This window comes from Drosophila eugracilis, unplaced genomic scaffold (genome assembly GCF_018153835.1).
Source record: "Drosophila eugracilis isolate 14026-0451.02 unplaced genomic scaffold, ASM1815383v1 contig_1197, whole genome shotgun sequence".
NCBI lineage: Eukaryota > Metazoa > Arthropoda > Insecta > Diptera > Drosophilidae > Drosophila > Drosophila eugracilis.
This window is the reverse complement of record NW_024571981.1, coordinates 4,061,963-4,078,862: the sequence shown is the minus strand read 5'-3', so window position 1 is coordinate 4,078,862 and position 16,900 is coordinate 4,061,963. Positions and strand designations below refer to the sequence as shown.

At 38.4% G+C, this 16,900-nt stretch overlaps 2 protein-coding genes across 3 annotated transcripts in view; one reads left to right on the top strand and one right to left on the bottom strand.

The window, feature by feature from the left end:
- The window catches only part of LOC108105680, a 40,734-nt gene that overhangs the window by 6,514 nt on the left and 17,320 nt on the right, over nucleotides 1–16,900 (bottom strand). Inside the window, exon 3 of one of the 2 annotated variants that reach the window (XM_017212384.2) lies at nucleotides 5,770–5,800. The exons of the other annotated variant lie outside the window; for it this stretch is intronic. Within the exon in view, the coding sequence (XP_017067873.1) occupies nucleotides 5,770–5,772 (3 nt within the window). The 5' untranslated portion in view covers nucleotides 5,773–5,800. The remainder of the gene's footprint in view (nucleotides 1–5,769; nucleotides 5,801–16,900) is intronic. 2 annotated transcript variants of the gene reach the window in all.
- Nucleotides 1,878–4,347, top strand: LOC108105678 (probable cytochrome P450 310a1). Its single transcript, XM_041818157.1, is given in 5 exon segments — nucleotides 1,878–2,912; nucleotides 2,973–3,089; nucleotides 3,160–3,620; nucleotides 3,696–3,965; nucleotides 4,039–4,347. Coding segments are annotated over 5 exon segments (1,530 nt in total). The 5' UTR covers nucleotides 1,878–2,421; the 3' UTR covers nucleotides 4,230–4,347.

The window sequence follows — 16,900 nt, the reverse complement described above, 5'->3', positions numbered from 1 at the left end:
TATACGTGAATATAATGAATCACAAGCATTATGAACAGTTGTTCATTTGGGTGACTAAAAGCCAATAAATCCATACAACATTTAAGCTTAAGAGGGCGGATATTTATATAAGAAAAAGTTAAAGATAAAAGCTAGTAAGAAATCAAAATGCGAATAAGCAGCTTAAAATGTTTTCTATGAATTCAAATGTTGTTATTGCATTTATTTGTTTCTTTTTATAGTTTTGGTTTCTTATTAATGCCAAAGCTTATTAATTTATACACCTATAAATAAGGTATTTTTTCAGAAAATTGAGTATCTAACAACTTTGCAAAAGGTTAATGAATAGGCAATACCTTTTAATAGGGGTTTAATTGTTGGTTTTTTTTCTTGTTTCTCTTTTGTAATTTAAAACTTGTTATGCAAAAAATCATTGTGTCGTTTTGTCATCCAACTACAGGAGAGTTCTTTTGCCAGTTTTTGAATAATTATTTTCTTAGAATATTTTTTAGCTTCTACAGGATATGTCAAGTCATTCGGTGACCGCAAAAAGAAGGCCTCTGCAGTATAGGCATTTGCCAACTTTATTCAATTTCTGGCATGACTTGCTGATGTTGCCACTGCGACTGTTGCTGGTTGCTGGTGTGGCTGATGTGGCTGATGTTGCTGTTAGCCATGTTGCTGATGAGCCATGGCAACAAGCTGTTGCTGTCATGAGTTGGCAGAAGCCATCGCCTGGAGTCTGCCAACGCAATAAAGCAATATTGAAATTGCTTTTGGCAAACACTCAATTGAAAAGGACCAATTGAATTGCCCACCCAATGAACTTGTAACCCAAACTGCAACATAGTTGTGGGAAATTGTGTGGAATAACTTCAAGTTTCTTGTGCACATATATATAAATATATAAATATGCAAGCAGATACACGGACTCATTTAAATCAAATTCCCACAGGCAACGTCAATTATGTGAAGCAGCAACAAGTGCCTACCTGTAGGACCCCCATTTTCTCCATTGCCGTGGAAAATTGCCTCCGGTGCGACAACAGCAACAACTGCAATGCATTTTTAGCCTCTTTTTTTCGCTACCTTTTTACACAATTTACATTTTTTTTCTCTTCAACTTTGGCATGCAATGGGCGTGATTAACAACTTCCCTTTTTGGCCGAGGAGTGAAGTGGATGGAAGGCAAATTGCCTTGATTCACTTGGTTAGGCATTGAAATTGACACTTTCGAGGCAAACCTGGCTAAAACGATAATTGTCCAAGAGCAAAGGCAAAAAAATAGAGACTACTTTATGCGTAATGGAATTAATGATTGGCACACAGATCGTTATGAAAGTCTGCCTCCCAACATGGCAACTAAAGTCTTAGATTACAAAACAATAAATGGAAGGAAGTGAGTGAATGGGAGTGGTTAACTTGTGGGTTTTCTTTGATTGATTTTTTCCTATTCTATTAAACGTGACTGGTCAGGGAGTTATATATATTAATGCACTTGGAATAATTTGTATATATAAACTGAGAGCTAAATAATTCAATTCGAAAAAGATTAAAATGACTTTTTTAACTTTAAATTAATCCGTTGTTAAGTTTTTAACTTATATTCTACCCGGAGATGCGTAACCGCCTTGGAAATCAATGCCCTTAAGTCCATTGATAATGTTTCCAATCAAAATCCATTGAAGCGAAGCTGATGACGCTGGACTATTCCTATAGTAAATGATGCCCAGCCTTATCAATAAATACAATAAATCAATGAACATTTGTCAGAGGAATGAAGGAGCGAATGCGGAAAGATGGTTGCTTCTAAATTTTAAGAACCAAAGATGGGAATATTCCATAAAATATATTAAGTATCAAAAACCTTATCCTAAATCCTAATGCCAAAGAGGTAAAAATTAATAATTATTATAGAATATATATTGCTAAGACTCTTTGCAGTCCATTATACTCCTCAACTATAATCATAATGGGTATTATTTTGGGTACAAAAACACGCTCCAGACTTTGTTAATAACATGGTACAGCCCAGGGGCTGTATAAATTACTATCAGGACGCTCGGCGAGAACCATAAAGAGATACGGGGAGAGAGAGAGAGAGAGAGATAACTAAGGCAGTATGTGATAGTATGCTCGGAATTTTTTTTCGGTTTTTTGTACGATTTTCTGATTTTGTTATTTTGGTCAGGCAAAGACAAGATTGACTTGCAGTTGTCAGTTGCCGGACGAGAAGAGCGGTGTGTTGATCGCGACTTTCGATTTCGTTCGGCATCTTCGTCATTATCATTATTATTATTATCATTATCATCCTCAGAAGCCCTGCCAACTCACGCAGTAATTATCCGCATCGGGGCAGACGTCCTCAGAATCGGCTTTAGTTTTTCAGTACTTGAGTAGCAGTCTGTCAAGGCCCGTCGACGTCGCAACATCAACGACACAATGTGGCTGCTGTTGCCTATTCTTCTATATTCGGTTGTATTCCTCACCGTTCGCCACATTTACAGCCATTGGCGGCGAAGGGGATTCCCCTCGGAGAAGGCCGGGATAACATGGAGTTTCCTGCATCAGGCATATAGACGGGAATTCCGACACGTGGAGGCCATCTGCGAAGCCTACCAGTCGGGCAGGGATCGCCTGTTGGGCATCTACTGCTTCTTTCGGCCCGTCCTTTTGGTGCGAAATGTGGAGCTGGCCCAGACTATGCTGCAGCAGTCGAATGGACACTTCAACGATCTCAAATGGGACTATGTCAAAGGTTATCGCAGGTTCAATCTGCTGGAGAAGCTGGCGCCTATGTTTAGTACAATACGATTGTCGGAGATGTTCGGGCAGGTCCAGAAGGTGGGTAATAATTTAATCACCCATCTGTTGGACAAGGAACAGGTCCAAGGTGGTCTTTTGGAAGTGGATCTACAGCAAACGCTGAGAATGTAAGTTACGTTTTGAGACTATTTCGTATTTAGATTTAACTTACATTTTATTCCTTTCAGTTATTCAATTAACATTATTGGCAATCTCATTTACGGCTTGGATGTCAACAACTTTGAGCAAAAGGATCACATTCTGACCAGCTACCTGAACCACAGTCAGGCCTCTATTCAGTCGTTGTAGGTATTCTTAAACTAATTCCCCACTAGATCTTTATCATTTCTTAATCCTATTTACAGCACTTTGAAGTCGCCTGCCCCAGAAATCTTCGTTTACCTACCGCTTAAGGGATCTCATTAAGCAAAGCATAGAATTACGCGAAGATCATGGATTAATACGAAAGGATATTCTGCAATTACTAGTCAGGTTTAGAAATGGCAATGACGTTAGTGGCGATAAATGGCAGCTTGAAAAGAATAATGGTAAGTTGTTAAGTTTTTAGTGTTAGATAAAATTTATCTAATTGGTTCATTTCCTAGATCAAGACAAACTTTTGTCCCTCAAACGGGTGGCTAAAGTGGCTGAGGACCTCTTAAAAGTATCCTTAGATGCAGTATCCTCAACTATCACCTTCACTCTCCTAGAAATCCTGCAAGAGCCCTTAATAGTTGAGAAACTTCAAGCGGAAATCAAGGAACTTTGCAATGAAGATGGTCAGCTTAAGTTTGAAGAGCTGGAAGGTCTTAAATATATGGAAATGTGTCTCAAGGGTAAATTAATAGAGTAAAATGGCATGTAATGTAATGTATAAATGTGTAACTATGTTTAACCATTACCCACTACAGAAACTGTTCGAAAATATCCCCCTCAACCCATCATTGAACGGATTTGCCGCAAAACCTATTCACTGCCCAACTCTAGATTTACTATAGATGAGGGCAAGACTCTGATGGTTCCTTTGTTAGCCATTCATAGAGATGAAAAGTATTTCAGTGAACCAATGAAATATAAGCCACTTCGATTTCTGCAAACTGAAAATGATTTAGGTCAATGCAAGGATAAAACGAAGTGCAATGCTTTTATAGGATTCGGTATAGGAGGAGCTCAATGTGTGGGTAAGTTTAAAGATTTTAAATTATTCACCTTTGCAATCGTTGAGAAAATATATTTTTCTTTGCCAAATTACAGGACAGAACTTTGCCAAGTTGGTAATTAAAGTGGCCCTAATCAAACTCCTGCAAAACTTTCACTTGGAATTGGATCCCAAGCTGGCTGGAACCCTCGAAGTTTCACATCAACCAGCTCCCTTCATACACACCAAGGATGGACTAAAAGTCAAGTTGAAGAGACGCGAAATAAAACCGAAATTTTATCACTAAACTAAGTTAGGTTAGGTATGCTCTTTAAGTTGCTAAGTCCCTTAATTTGTGCATCTTTTTCAACACTTTGTCGTCTGCCCGCGACACCTGAAATTATGCTATAAATAAAATTCAGTATATTATGGTAGCAGTTTCCTTTATAGTCGCTTATGTCTCTGTTGTTGTTGTTGCTGTCCGCTCTTGTTTGCTTCGTTCGCTTCGTTAACTTTGCAAAATGCCAAAAGGTCCTCGGGAACACGTTGCGTATACGTAACGTCACACAACGCTAAACTCGACGCATTAAATGTCCTCCTGTTGTTGTTTACGCCAACACGGATATAGAGACTCGATTCTGAAGAGACAGAGACAGAGGGAGGGCGTGATTGGGTGGCTGAGATGGAGATATCATCTCGGACGGAAAAGACATGTGCTTCCATTTGAGTTTATCATTAAATTTGATTTGCTTTGTTGCCAATCCAACATGACAGCCGCCTGGATACCGATAGCTGAGCCGCTCTTCTCTCGCTCTCCCAAAATATGGTAAAAGTCAAGTCCGTCGGTCCATTTCAAAGACTCATCTCGTTTGGCCAACACTCGGAGAAAATGCTGTCCATTATGACATTTGAAATAAAACGAAAAAAAGGGGAACAACAAAATATCAATAAATATGGCTCATATATTTTTCCTCAGTGCGTCAATCCACTTCGAGTATGTTCAGAGGAGAGGCAATCAGGGCCGAAAGGCGCCTCTAATGATGCCGCAATTAGACCGCATTATGGACACATTTATCATCCACAGACCGGGCCGGGCCGGGGAAACGGAATGAGAGATAGAGATGTCACAAACAAATGACTCTAATGAGTGCGTAAAGTGTTTTACATTAATGAAAACTTTTTGGCCGGACAACCCGCAGTTCCCCATGCCTACAGACAAAAAACCCATCAAAATAATTGTGCCTGAGCTGGAGCTAAGCTTTCGGGGATAAATGACCTGGAAAGAGTGTCCGAAATCAACAGCAAACTTTACGACTTTTGCTCTGGCCAAAGTATTAAAATTGAAATTCAATCAAACGAACAGGGGTTGTAAGAGTCATGGGGCAGCCCAGACAATTTTCAGGCTCGAGCTCCGGCAGCTAGATAAAATCCAACAGGCACGGCACGAGTACGACTACGACAACGACAACAACAGGAGCAAGTGGAGCTCTTCACATGTTTTGACCCAGTTCGCAGGCGAGGCAAGTGTCGAATATAAATTGCATGAGATAGCCCGAGAGATGGCGCTGTAGATCCTGTGGCAACTCCCTTTGGCACAATCTTGGCTGCCATTGTCCTGGTTACATTTAAACATTACTCATTCCACATTAAGCGGTCAAAGCGGCAGCCAAGTCAAAAATTTAAAAAGTAAGTACAAAGTTGCTTGCATAAATTATCCACACAGCGAAAAGCATACAATTTTCCTTTCTTCTCTCGCATAAATTATGATTTATTTCACCCATGGGACATGCTCCAAGTACTGCTAATTTCCATGTAAAGTTGTAGCCCAATTAGGGTTATTAACTTACCATAATTTCAAGATCGGTTTTTCGGGGTTAACTGCAAGGAGACAGAGAAACAAAAGTAGAATCAATTAATCGTATGTTCGTATAAGGAGTTGTGTTATTGAACTTTTGATTTGAAAAACGAAACCAGATTGTAATTGCTTTAAATATAAAACAAACTCGCGTTAAAGTCATAGTGAAAGATAAATTTGTTACAAGCAACAAACAGACTGACACAAAAGGTTATCGCTGCAGTTGCCTTTAATTAGCCAATTGACATATGACTTTTTAGTTTGGCTTTTATTGTTTTTGCCAAGCCGAAGTTGTGCAACACATTTGGCTGCTTAAACAAAATCACTTTGAAAGCATTTAAGTGGCTTAACTAGGGGAAGTATTTGTTATGCGCCTGGCAAATAGAAACTCAAGCGTTTTGTAGCGTTCAATTTAAGTCCACAACAATGTGGCATATTTGCATAATAAAAATACAAATTTCTTTACAAAACAAAGAAGCTGCCATAAATTATAAGGCAATATTTTAGTTTTGCCTTAAACAGTTATTTGAATAGTAAGCAAAATTTCTTTATAATATGTTATGTCATAAATATTAAGCCAAAAATGATGATTTAATCTGTAATTTAAAATTTTGTTTTTTTTTACATTTTTCCCTTTTAAAATATTTAAAAATTCTTCATTAATTGCATAAATGTCGTTTTCCAGTTGCTGAAATTATCTTCGCTAATTGGATGAGAACTTTTCTGGTCCAAAAACTTTCCCACTTCCAGCGTGGCTAAGAAAACAATTTAAGTGGCGGTCATCTCGTGTGTTTATATCTGCCCTCTTCACACTTCTGTCCCCTTCTTTTAAGAATTCTCCCAGCTGTGCTCCAAAAATAAAAAGATAAAGTAACTGACGACCTCGGAGGGTCAGCAGTAATAAAACTAAATAAATGTTTGGCCTTTAATTGTGCTCTTTCTCTGGGCTTTTTTTTATGAATATTTGTTTAACAATTAAAGTTGCCATGGGTGTGAGTGTGTGTTTGCCATGTATGAAGATTATGATCATTAAGAGTTTGAAGAATAAAGAGCAAAAGGGGAATTTTGTGGAAACTGGGAGACCAAAAGGCCGTTAAACATTTTCTGAAAGAATGTTACTTCAGTAAGTGAAACAAAAAATGTAAAAAAAAAAAGTACAAAAATATTAAAAAATAAAAAAAAGAACCTTATAATGCGTTTGGCTATGTATTAAATATTTATATTTTTACCAAATTAGTTACATTATTTTGTCTCATTTAAAGAGTTACCACTGTCTGTGAAAAATATCTTCATGGCTTGGCTTAAGTTGGGTGGCAGAGGATTCAGTTGGTTTACTTTTTCAATTTGTGTGCGTTGCATTCACATAATTGCCACATGGAGTTGCATGATGCCATGATGCATCCGCCTGCCGCCCTTCAAACTGCACATACTCCTACATATATATACAGATATATTTATATATATATAGATCATATGCGTTGAGCGACATGACGCTCAGCTTCTTCATTCCATTGGGAATGAGATGAGGATGTTTGAGGATGCCGCTGGTGTTTGCGTGCAGCTGTTTATTGTTGTTGTTATTGGGCGGCTGTGTGCAGTTGCTTTAATTATTGTCAGCCAAACTGTCGCGGCCACCAGTCGCATGTGTAATTTGTTTGTCTGCCTTTTTTTTTTTCTTTTCTTTTCTTCTCTTCTCTTTTCTTTTCTTCGGTCTGCCTCGCCATCTTTACACTATATTTTTATCTGTTTCCGACTTTTAATTAATTTATGTTTCTGTCATTTTACCGGGTGCTTAAATAGTGCGTTGGATTCAGGGCTTACGGAGTGGGTGTCTATGTAATTATTTCATTTCTTACAGTTAAGAAGCTACTGGTTTTTGCTAAGGAAGCCAAGCTGGTGACCTAGTTATCGCTCTTCAATTAACTTAGAATTTAAGTAAAGTTTCGTTCCATTTACCTTTACCCAAATCAACCAACTAGAGTCATAAAACGGAAACCAAGTCCCCATCATTCCCAATCAGAAGTATAACCTTCCTAATGGCCAAAATCATTTAGCCTTCATTTTCAATTACCCGGCGTAACGAAGCGCCGAAAGCATTTATCAAAATGCCAAACTAGATAACTTAATTAAAGCCCCAAAATCAATCTGCATATAAATATATACGTATATGTATATGCGGGGCCTGACAAAATCAAAATCTGTACATCTCCAACCACCAACCAACCGCCCGGCAAACAATGGAAAACCATCGCCAAACAACAACATCCGCTTATCGCGATAAATCAAAGCCACGAGTGTTGTTAATTTTCCAAGGAAATTTCGGATATACAAAGTTTTCGTGGGGATAAAAGCGAAAAACGTGCGTGAATGGTGCGTGGTAATAAAAACAACTTGAATTTATGTTTTCACGGCGGAGCCAAAATTATCTTAAGCTCAGAAAAGGGGAAAACTGGATACTTCTTGCTCACTTTGGGAGCCCAAGCCTGTGTGCCAGTCATGTGTGAGTACATTTCATTTTTGTGGCCACGACGAGCGACTTGCTAATTCTAATTAAAACCAACAGCAACAGCAACTTAGGGAAGTCTGAAACACACTCAAGCAGAAAATTATCAACTCCGCGGAGAGATCCGTAGATGAAGATATGGGGAGTTAACTAAACTTCTGCTTGGCTAGACCAAAAGATTTTTCTTGAATGCCACAACAGCAGGAGAAAAAATTCAGGGAAAAATAGAAGAACAAACCCCTGCCACAGCAGGCCAAAATTAAATTGTGCACATTTCCGTGGAGCGGAAATTGCCCAAGTTTGTCACTTGAAATGAATACATACCGAATCTGAGATGTATATAATGGAATCAGCCAAAAACAGCATTCGCCATTTATGTTCCTTCCTTCCCGCAAATTGAAATTCATATCACTCACTTTAAAGGGAAACGTTTTGCCACCCACCACCAGAAGTTTTAAACAAAACACGCACCACCCGCACAGGTGTAAATTATGTATTAAAATTTATGGTTCGGTTTTGGTTTTGGTTTACATTTTAAAGCCCCGAAGCGGTGAACAAAAGGCGGCCATAATCATTTCCATTGCATTTAACCAGAAATTAGCGGATATTGTGACCTGTGCGCAATTTGCACTGATAATTAAATTAAATGCCTAATTAATTACCATTAGGGCCGTGCATCAACTGCAAATGTGCCAAATGTAATCCAAATGAACATGTCGCTGGGCACAGTTGCGTTCGAAGCTATTTAATTTATGATCGGATATAAATCAAATTATAGGTGAGTTAAATTATGACAGTGGCACGCCGAATGACCCGAAATAACGCATAGGTGTGTAAATATAATTGGGAGAGAGTGGTAGAGTAAATTTTAGAAGTCTAGGTTATAGTCCTAGTAAGATATTAGTTATGAATTTTGTATTGTAATCATGGAAAGTGTTCTCTGCTAAATTCCTTCCTTACCCAGCTAAAAGCATTATAATTTAAAACTGAAATTACTTCACTTGGTAAAATAGTTTCTCCTTTGGCTTAAATTCCGAAGATAACCCCATAAAATCCAGGCTAGTCATCAAATTGGCTTCTTCATCGGGCTCAGCTCTTCATGAACCGGATGAACCTTTGACTACCTAATTCCGGTTGCAGTATCCCCACATATATATATATCTATTTGCCACACAGCCATCTTTGCAGCTGATCCTTTACCCTGACTATATTCACAACTCCTTCGTTGCCTTCTCTAATTTACTTCACTGGCTGGCACTCATAACTCAATCCCTGACTCTTCCTGCTCCCTGACTATGGGTAACCCTTAAGCCACATCCAGATGCATTGACAAAATTTCACTTTGGATGAGAGATGCTGCTGGTCCCTGCTGCTGTGGATTGCAAATGGGAAAGCTTTTGGGAGACTCTGCGATTGCAGTTGGTTGCAGTTTGCTGCTGCAAAAAAGTGCAGGGATGTGGATGGTTGGTTGGTGGGAGCTCACGCTCTTCTTCTCTGCCCTGTCACATGCCACATTCTGGCAACTCTTTTTGTCCAGGGTATGCGAAATGATCTAGGAAGTACTTGTTTTTATATGCAAGATGTAAGTCATTTAAAAGTTATAATAAAAATCTTTAAATTTTCTTCAATCTTGTTTTTGACCGAAAATATTAAACTTCTATTATAAAACTTATCTATGTATTATACCCAAAGTATCCCCCAGTCGACTATAAAGATCTTCAAAGTTTTTTCTTGTCGGCATGATTTTCGCAATCAGTGGAAAGCAGCTTGAACCGCTGCAGTTGTTGCATTTGTTGCTGGTGCTGGTTTGGCGTGACATTTGGCTTTGGATAGGAAACGGGAATCTCGCGGAAAGGGGACTTTGGGAGTCATCTCCTTCTCGACATGCAGCATAATCTGGCGTAGCTTTATGCCCTGGGCTTTTTTCTGGGTTTCGATGTCACACGAAATGTAAAGTCGTCGCCAAATGATGCGCAATTCACAAGTGAAACTAATTTCACGAACAACAAAGTCAATTTTCCATTTAATCCGTAGGGGGAAATGATTGCACAATGTTTATGGTTCTATCGCCTTAAACTATGTCAAATGCCGTTCAATTAAGTTTTCGCTTGCACAATGATAAGGAAAACCTGCCCACCTCTATTAACTCCACTTCGACTCATAACAGTGACGCCAAAGGGTATTAACACGGGTTTAGGGCGTGCTATGTTCGGGGGCAATCGTGGGGCATGGCACTGGGGCATGTGGGGACATCAGATTGATAGCGTCGCTAAACAACACAAAACAGAAAAGACCCCAACGGGGCTGGTCTAGCTCCCTACTTCTAATCAAGCACGTAAATAAAGTTAAGGTTTACGTATATTCATGGAAGGGACACAAAAACACAAAAGGGGATGCAATTTATATCGGGAAAATGAAGTTGGGATACCCTAATTTATAGCAAAGGAAATGTGACAAATAGTAAGTAAGACAACGTTTTTTTCATAAGGTTATAGGTTTTAAACAAAAAGCAAGTTTCCATTTCACTGAAATATATTTATAAAAAAATTAAAAGAACATATTTATATTATTTTCTTACTTAAAAAGCTTTTTTTTTCTCAGACCTTGTTATATTTCTTCCTCAATTTAATATACCCTTAACTGTGAGCACAACAAATTGTTAGAAACTCGCTGGCGGGCCAGGATTGCCTTTGGGCTAGTCATCATCAGATCAATGGGGTTAAAACACACACACAAGTATCCACCAGAATTCACATACGCTGTCCTCAACAAAGGCGGCCAAATGACAAGCTCAGGTTCTATTCTCTCTCTATATATAGAAAGGTATAAGTATGTGACGGGGACGTTTGAAGGGTCTGATGGGTTACTGTAGGGATCCGCTCTTACTGTTGCTGCCCGGCGGCAAAGTACAATAAAAACTGCTCCAACGTTGCATGTTAACATTTGATTAGCCTGTGGAAAGGGGACCAAAGTGCGGTCGGTTGGTTGGCCAACAGAGGGGCACAAAAAATGAACAGCATATTGCCGCTCAGTGCACTTGGGGCAATGGCAATTAGAGGTTAACTTGAAGTACGCTCGCCCACATTCAACTGCTTCCATCTTCTTCCAATTCTTACACAGCCACAGTTCCGGACAGGCAGGAAGAACTGATTTAAGTACAGTCAAGCTTGTGATAAGAGACTAGTCTCTTTGTTATGTTTCATAACAGATGTCTCTATGAATATTTGAGAGAAACAACAGATTCTATGGTCTAGTGTACACCATGGAACATTGAAAGTATCAATTAAAGTGGCTTTTTACTAACTTGGCCTTGACAATCACAAAAGATCCACTGTACTTATCCTGGAAGCTGCGTATATCGTTAGTTCGGTTAATATACGGCATTTCCCGTTTCGGCCCATTTACAAGCCAAGCACAATGTTAACTTGGTGATATGCTCCCAACATTCTTGCGGAATTTACTTCTTCCACCACCAAAAACTTCAACATGGCTTGTGTGTTCAAGTGCAGTGATGTATATGAAGAGGAGAGGAGTGGAGGGATGAGAGGGCGGTGCTGTGATTGTAGTTCCTGTGGTCACAAGTGAAAACTTGGAAGTTTCGTTAAATATATTTGTCAGCCAAGTTTATTATAGAAGTTGGCCAACTTAAAGCTGTGTGAACGGTTTACTTAATCGGTGGATAAATGGAGGCAGACGTGAAATGATTTAAGATGTTTTGGTTGTATAATATATTCTGATTGTGGGTGGCTATTAGCATGGACTAAAGCCTACCAGCTGAGATAATATATCACAAGATAGCTTCTGGAGTTTGGCTTTGAGTCATTTGCTTATAATTGTTCAGGTGAAGTATTAGATTAGATTGGGTCTTATTTAAGGAGAAATGACTGAATCAAAATAAAGAGAATGCAGTTAAAACATAAATTATACCAAACTCATATTGTTTTCTTGTCTACTTTAAGACCGTTTTGAATGATAAAATCCATTGAAAAATCAAAGCCAAATCCGTTCATCCAAATCAATAAAACAATCTCAAAAAGAAGAGCTCAGAAAATTTTCCCAAAATATTCGCTCTATTCCCTTACCAATTTACCTCCCCTTACATTAGACTTTTCCTCAACCCCATCCAGCGCAATTTCTCACAGCAGACGGCTCAAGTTTTTCACGTGAAAAATGGCATCATAAGAAAAGTTATTGTCTCTGTAGTTGCCCAACTCGGCTGAACTACAGTGGGGCACCCCACCACTTACAGTGAACCCTTCAGCTGCAATGGCATGGCAGCATGGCAGCATCATCAGCGGCAGCGTCGAGGGTTTATTATGCAATGGCAAAAATTTAGTGCCATTTGTTGTCAACGCGCTGAATGCAACAAACGGCGGAACGAAAGGAGTCAGTGATGGGAGGTATTTGGGTACACTTTACCTTTATCAGGTTTTAATTTTTAAATTCACACTAAGAACCTTTTAAAGAAACAAACAAAATAAATCGATAAAATGGTCAAAAGACAATGGTATTTTCAACCATCAGCTTCTGACAAGTTTCTTGTACCCAACAAAAAGTCAGCTTTTACCCAGAAATCTTTCTTGTACCTTAACTAGGTAAAAATACATGATATATTTTACCATCACTGACAATAACAACAAAGTTTTGCCATTACAATGACAAAGAGAAGAAGCGGAGTTCGTCTGGGAGCTGCTGACTGTTCACATTTGTGCAGCCATAGCTATTGTAATGAGTTTGTGAGCCCAGTCGAGAGACAATCCAAAGGCAAGTCAACGTCAAATGTTGCAATATGTAAAATTAACATCGCCTTGGCTGTGTGGGGATACTTTGCAAGATGAGCGAAAGAAGAAGTTTTGGCCAAAAGAAGTTTGGAAGCTGAAAAGTGTCTGTTCGGTTGAATGTGCGGCATGCAACAGCATTTACCTCCCACTTTTTTACCATCTGCACTGAAAACTGGTTACAAATTTGCCACTAATTGCCGGCTGACGAGGATTCAAAAAACTCATAAAAAACCAACACGCAAACGGAAACCAATTTTGTTTGACAATGATTGTGTGCGATTGATTGACTGATTGATGAACTGGCTAAATTGCTGGACGTGTCGCTGTACGTTTGTCCAATTAAAGACCAAATTAATGTCGAACGAAATCTATGTTAATCAAAGCCATCAAAATCAAATTTCTGTCTGTGTTTTCAATCGAAAACAAAAGTGAAATTTCATAGGCAGACAGCGGTCACTGTGATCTTTGCGGTTTTACCTTCTGAGTTTTGCCACCGCCGACTTGGGAGCGAGAAAGAGGGAGATCAATGGTCAGAGAGAAGAGTGAAAGTCAAGTCCAAACATTATGTTTTATGGACTTGGACACCTTTTTATCTACGCCAGCTGACTCTTTCTCTGATTTGTTGTCTTTGTCCAATTATTCACGCTATGCGTTTGAGTTTATTTAAATTTTTGTAAAAGAAAAAGAAACCACAAACAATTAGCTACACCCACGTTGGAGGCTAAAATTTTACTCAGATTGAAGAAAGGGTGGGGTCTTGTCTTGCAAAATAATAATAATTATAATTACATTGCAAATTAATTTTATAGGATTGGTTAATTATTCACTAATGCTTTAATATTACAAGGTAAAAAAGCTAAAAATAACCTCTTTTTTTTCGTTTTTGACTTTATTTTAAACTGATTTTAGACCTCCCTTAACAACTTCAATTAAATTCTTTCATTAATTAACGAAAAATCCCTTTTAATCCCAGCCAAGGCTACGCCTTTGGTTTAAAAATAACTTTCTTTTGCCCGACTCCATAAAATTTCAAGAAGATCTCATTGTGTGGCCTCCCCTGTCACCGACAATAAAACTAACATAAAAAAAATTATAACACAATATAAGAAATGCTTCGAAATCAGACAATGCAAGTCACACAATGGCCCATCCAAGTACAATTACCTTAAATTTTTCTGCTTCTTCAGCTAGACCTTCAAATTGTTGAAAGCGAAACTCAAAAAATAAAACAGTCGAATGTCGAATGCCGAAAACATTTTGCCGACCATTGGAAAACCACCTCCAAGACCAATCGTCTGGGTGGGTGTGAACTTAGCTGTATTGCAAGTTGGCCAAATGTTTGTAAGCCGCTTAAGCTCTCCTTGTCAATCCAACACAGCCATCCATCAATCATTCCGCCAATTCCTAATTAGCATGCAATTCATGGGAACAATTGAAAAGTGTTGGTCAAATTTTAAATGTCATGCTCTCGCACTTGTTTTCGTTTCGCCGAATGGGGATTATTTAGACATTATATATACTCGTAGACTTGTGCCCAAGGGCCTTCAAGTCCCCAAAACGTGAGTCGGATTTCAGAGTGCGAAACCTAAGGTCGCTGGTTGAATGTTTGTTTTGCTAATGCCAAATTAACATTAATTTTGCGTATGTAAAAATCATTTTTATTTCCGATAAAAGCTGAACTTTCCTTTTAGCGGGCCTGTGTGAACAGGAGAACAAGTTCTCGTTCACCTGCCACGCCAAAAAAAAGCCATTATCATCGAAGAAAACCTGATTTCAGACGCGTGTTTCCTGTTCACAAGGCCTAAAACAAGTTTCTTCTGCCGGGCATCGCATAACTCAAAGGCGGCAGGAAACATTCCTTTCCTTTTTGGCCAACACACTCTCCAAAAATAATAATTAAAAACTCTTGTTGGTGATTTATCTGAAGAAGAAACCAATCAAACCGCATTCCAATCAAGTAAATCGACGATAAGAAAGAACATTTTTGGGGGATAGCTAAGAAGTTTCAATTTTCTTGGCAACGCCAAAAACCAGCCAAGCCCTTATTTTATTGATGTTGCCATGATATATGTTTGTGAGTGTATGTGTGTAGGGGAAATATAAATTTTCGTGACGAAAGCACAAAAATTGAGTTTGACTTTCATCAAATCACGTGACATGCCCTGAATATGGAACACTGAAATTTATTTGGCCACATCAGCTCCCAATCTATGCAAATAAGTAGAGCAAATGCGAAATACATTTTTGAAGGCCTTCCCATTTTCCACACCCCAAACCATAGACAAGATTTATGCGTTTTTCATATTGACAACGGTTTAACAATAGACTACCCATCAGTCGATGAATATTTGCTTTTGCTGCCATGGCAACTGTCATTTATTACACTTTGACTTTGCCAGTAAAAAAAGAAAGTAAAAAAAATCCTTATCAAAAACTATCCTGTAATAAAAAACTGGCTTAATTAAAAAAGAAGGGAAACAGATCATCCTGCTTTAAAGGAGATTTACTTCACAACTTTTCATCTGTTTCAGAAAGTAAATAATGTTAATATTGCCTTCTTTGACTAACTTTTTTACTGTCAATATTTCCCGGTCATTCTGAAGTTTTTATTGGCCAAAAACTTCTGTAATAATAAAAATTAAAAGATACATTGAAAAATAATAAAAATATCTTCAGGGAAAGCTAATTTCCTATGAAAATAATTTTCGCTTTCTATGCTGTAATTTCAAGTGATTTAAATTAAGCTCAAAATTACCAGCCAACGCATTTTGACCATAATCTGAACAATTATGGTATAGGCCAAACCTAATGATAGTCGCCGGCCTAAGCAATGTGGTTCAATTTCGAAAGAAAAATCGTGCTGCAGCGGCAAATCTCGGCTTTAATTAAGGTTCCACTCGAACAGCAATGTTGGGACAACGCCTTTACACAGAAATGTGCATAGAAGCGATCATAGCTATAGATATGCGGTATATAAGGCCCATTCAAGTGGACGACTTTCGCCTTGTTCATGCAATTTGTATAAACTCTAAATGATTATTGCCAATAAATTTGCCACACAAAAAAAAAAATAAAATGTACAGAAAATCCAAGAAACTGGTTAGGGTAGAAAGCCAGAAAAAAACCAGGGACACCGCCCAAACTGACCAACACTTATGGACCCAGTATCTGCGGATGATATGTAACCCAAGTGGCAGACGACAGACGTAAACAGGTAAAAGTGATTTGTCTCTAGATGCCTAAGCTAATATATATATATACATGCATATATCTAAAGATATATCCACATGAATAATCCAATCGTGTTTCGGGGCATGTTGCGTGAATTGAGCACCGGCTTCCGACAGCTTGTCATGCAAATGAGCTGGTCGATCCTTTTGGGGGAAAACAAACATGGAAAGCAAACATGGCACATGGAGAAAACATATAGCCACCATTGGTCATCAATATTTTATATATCAGCTTGTCAGTTAAAGATATTTTAACTGTTTTTTGAAAATGATTATGGAAGTGCTTATGAATATGAAAAATGACTTAAAAATCTTCAAGGAAAAATATATTAAATAAAATATTAAAATTCAAAGACATTTTTCTCAGTCTAACATACAAACACTGGCCACTTTCTCATTGAGGCCAGCAATTCTCCAACGTTGACACCTTAACCTTATAGCAAAACAAAATAAACAAATTAGTTGTAATGAGATGGTGGTGGCCACTAGGGCTCAAAAGTAAGTGTAGACATCATCAGCATTCGGCCAGCTTTTCCACACTTTTCACTTTCACGCGACGGCGAAAATCTTCGACCCACTTGTATTCTTGATTACCGAGGCCTGCTTTCA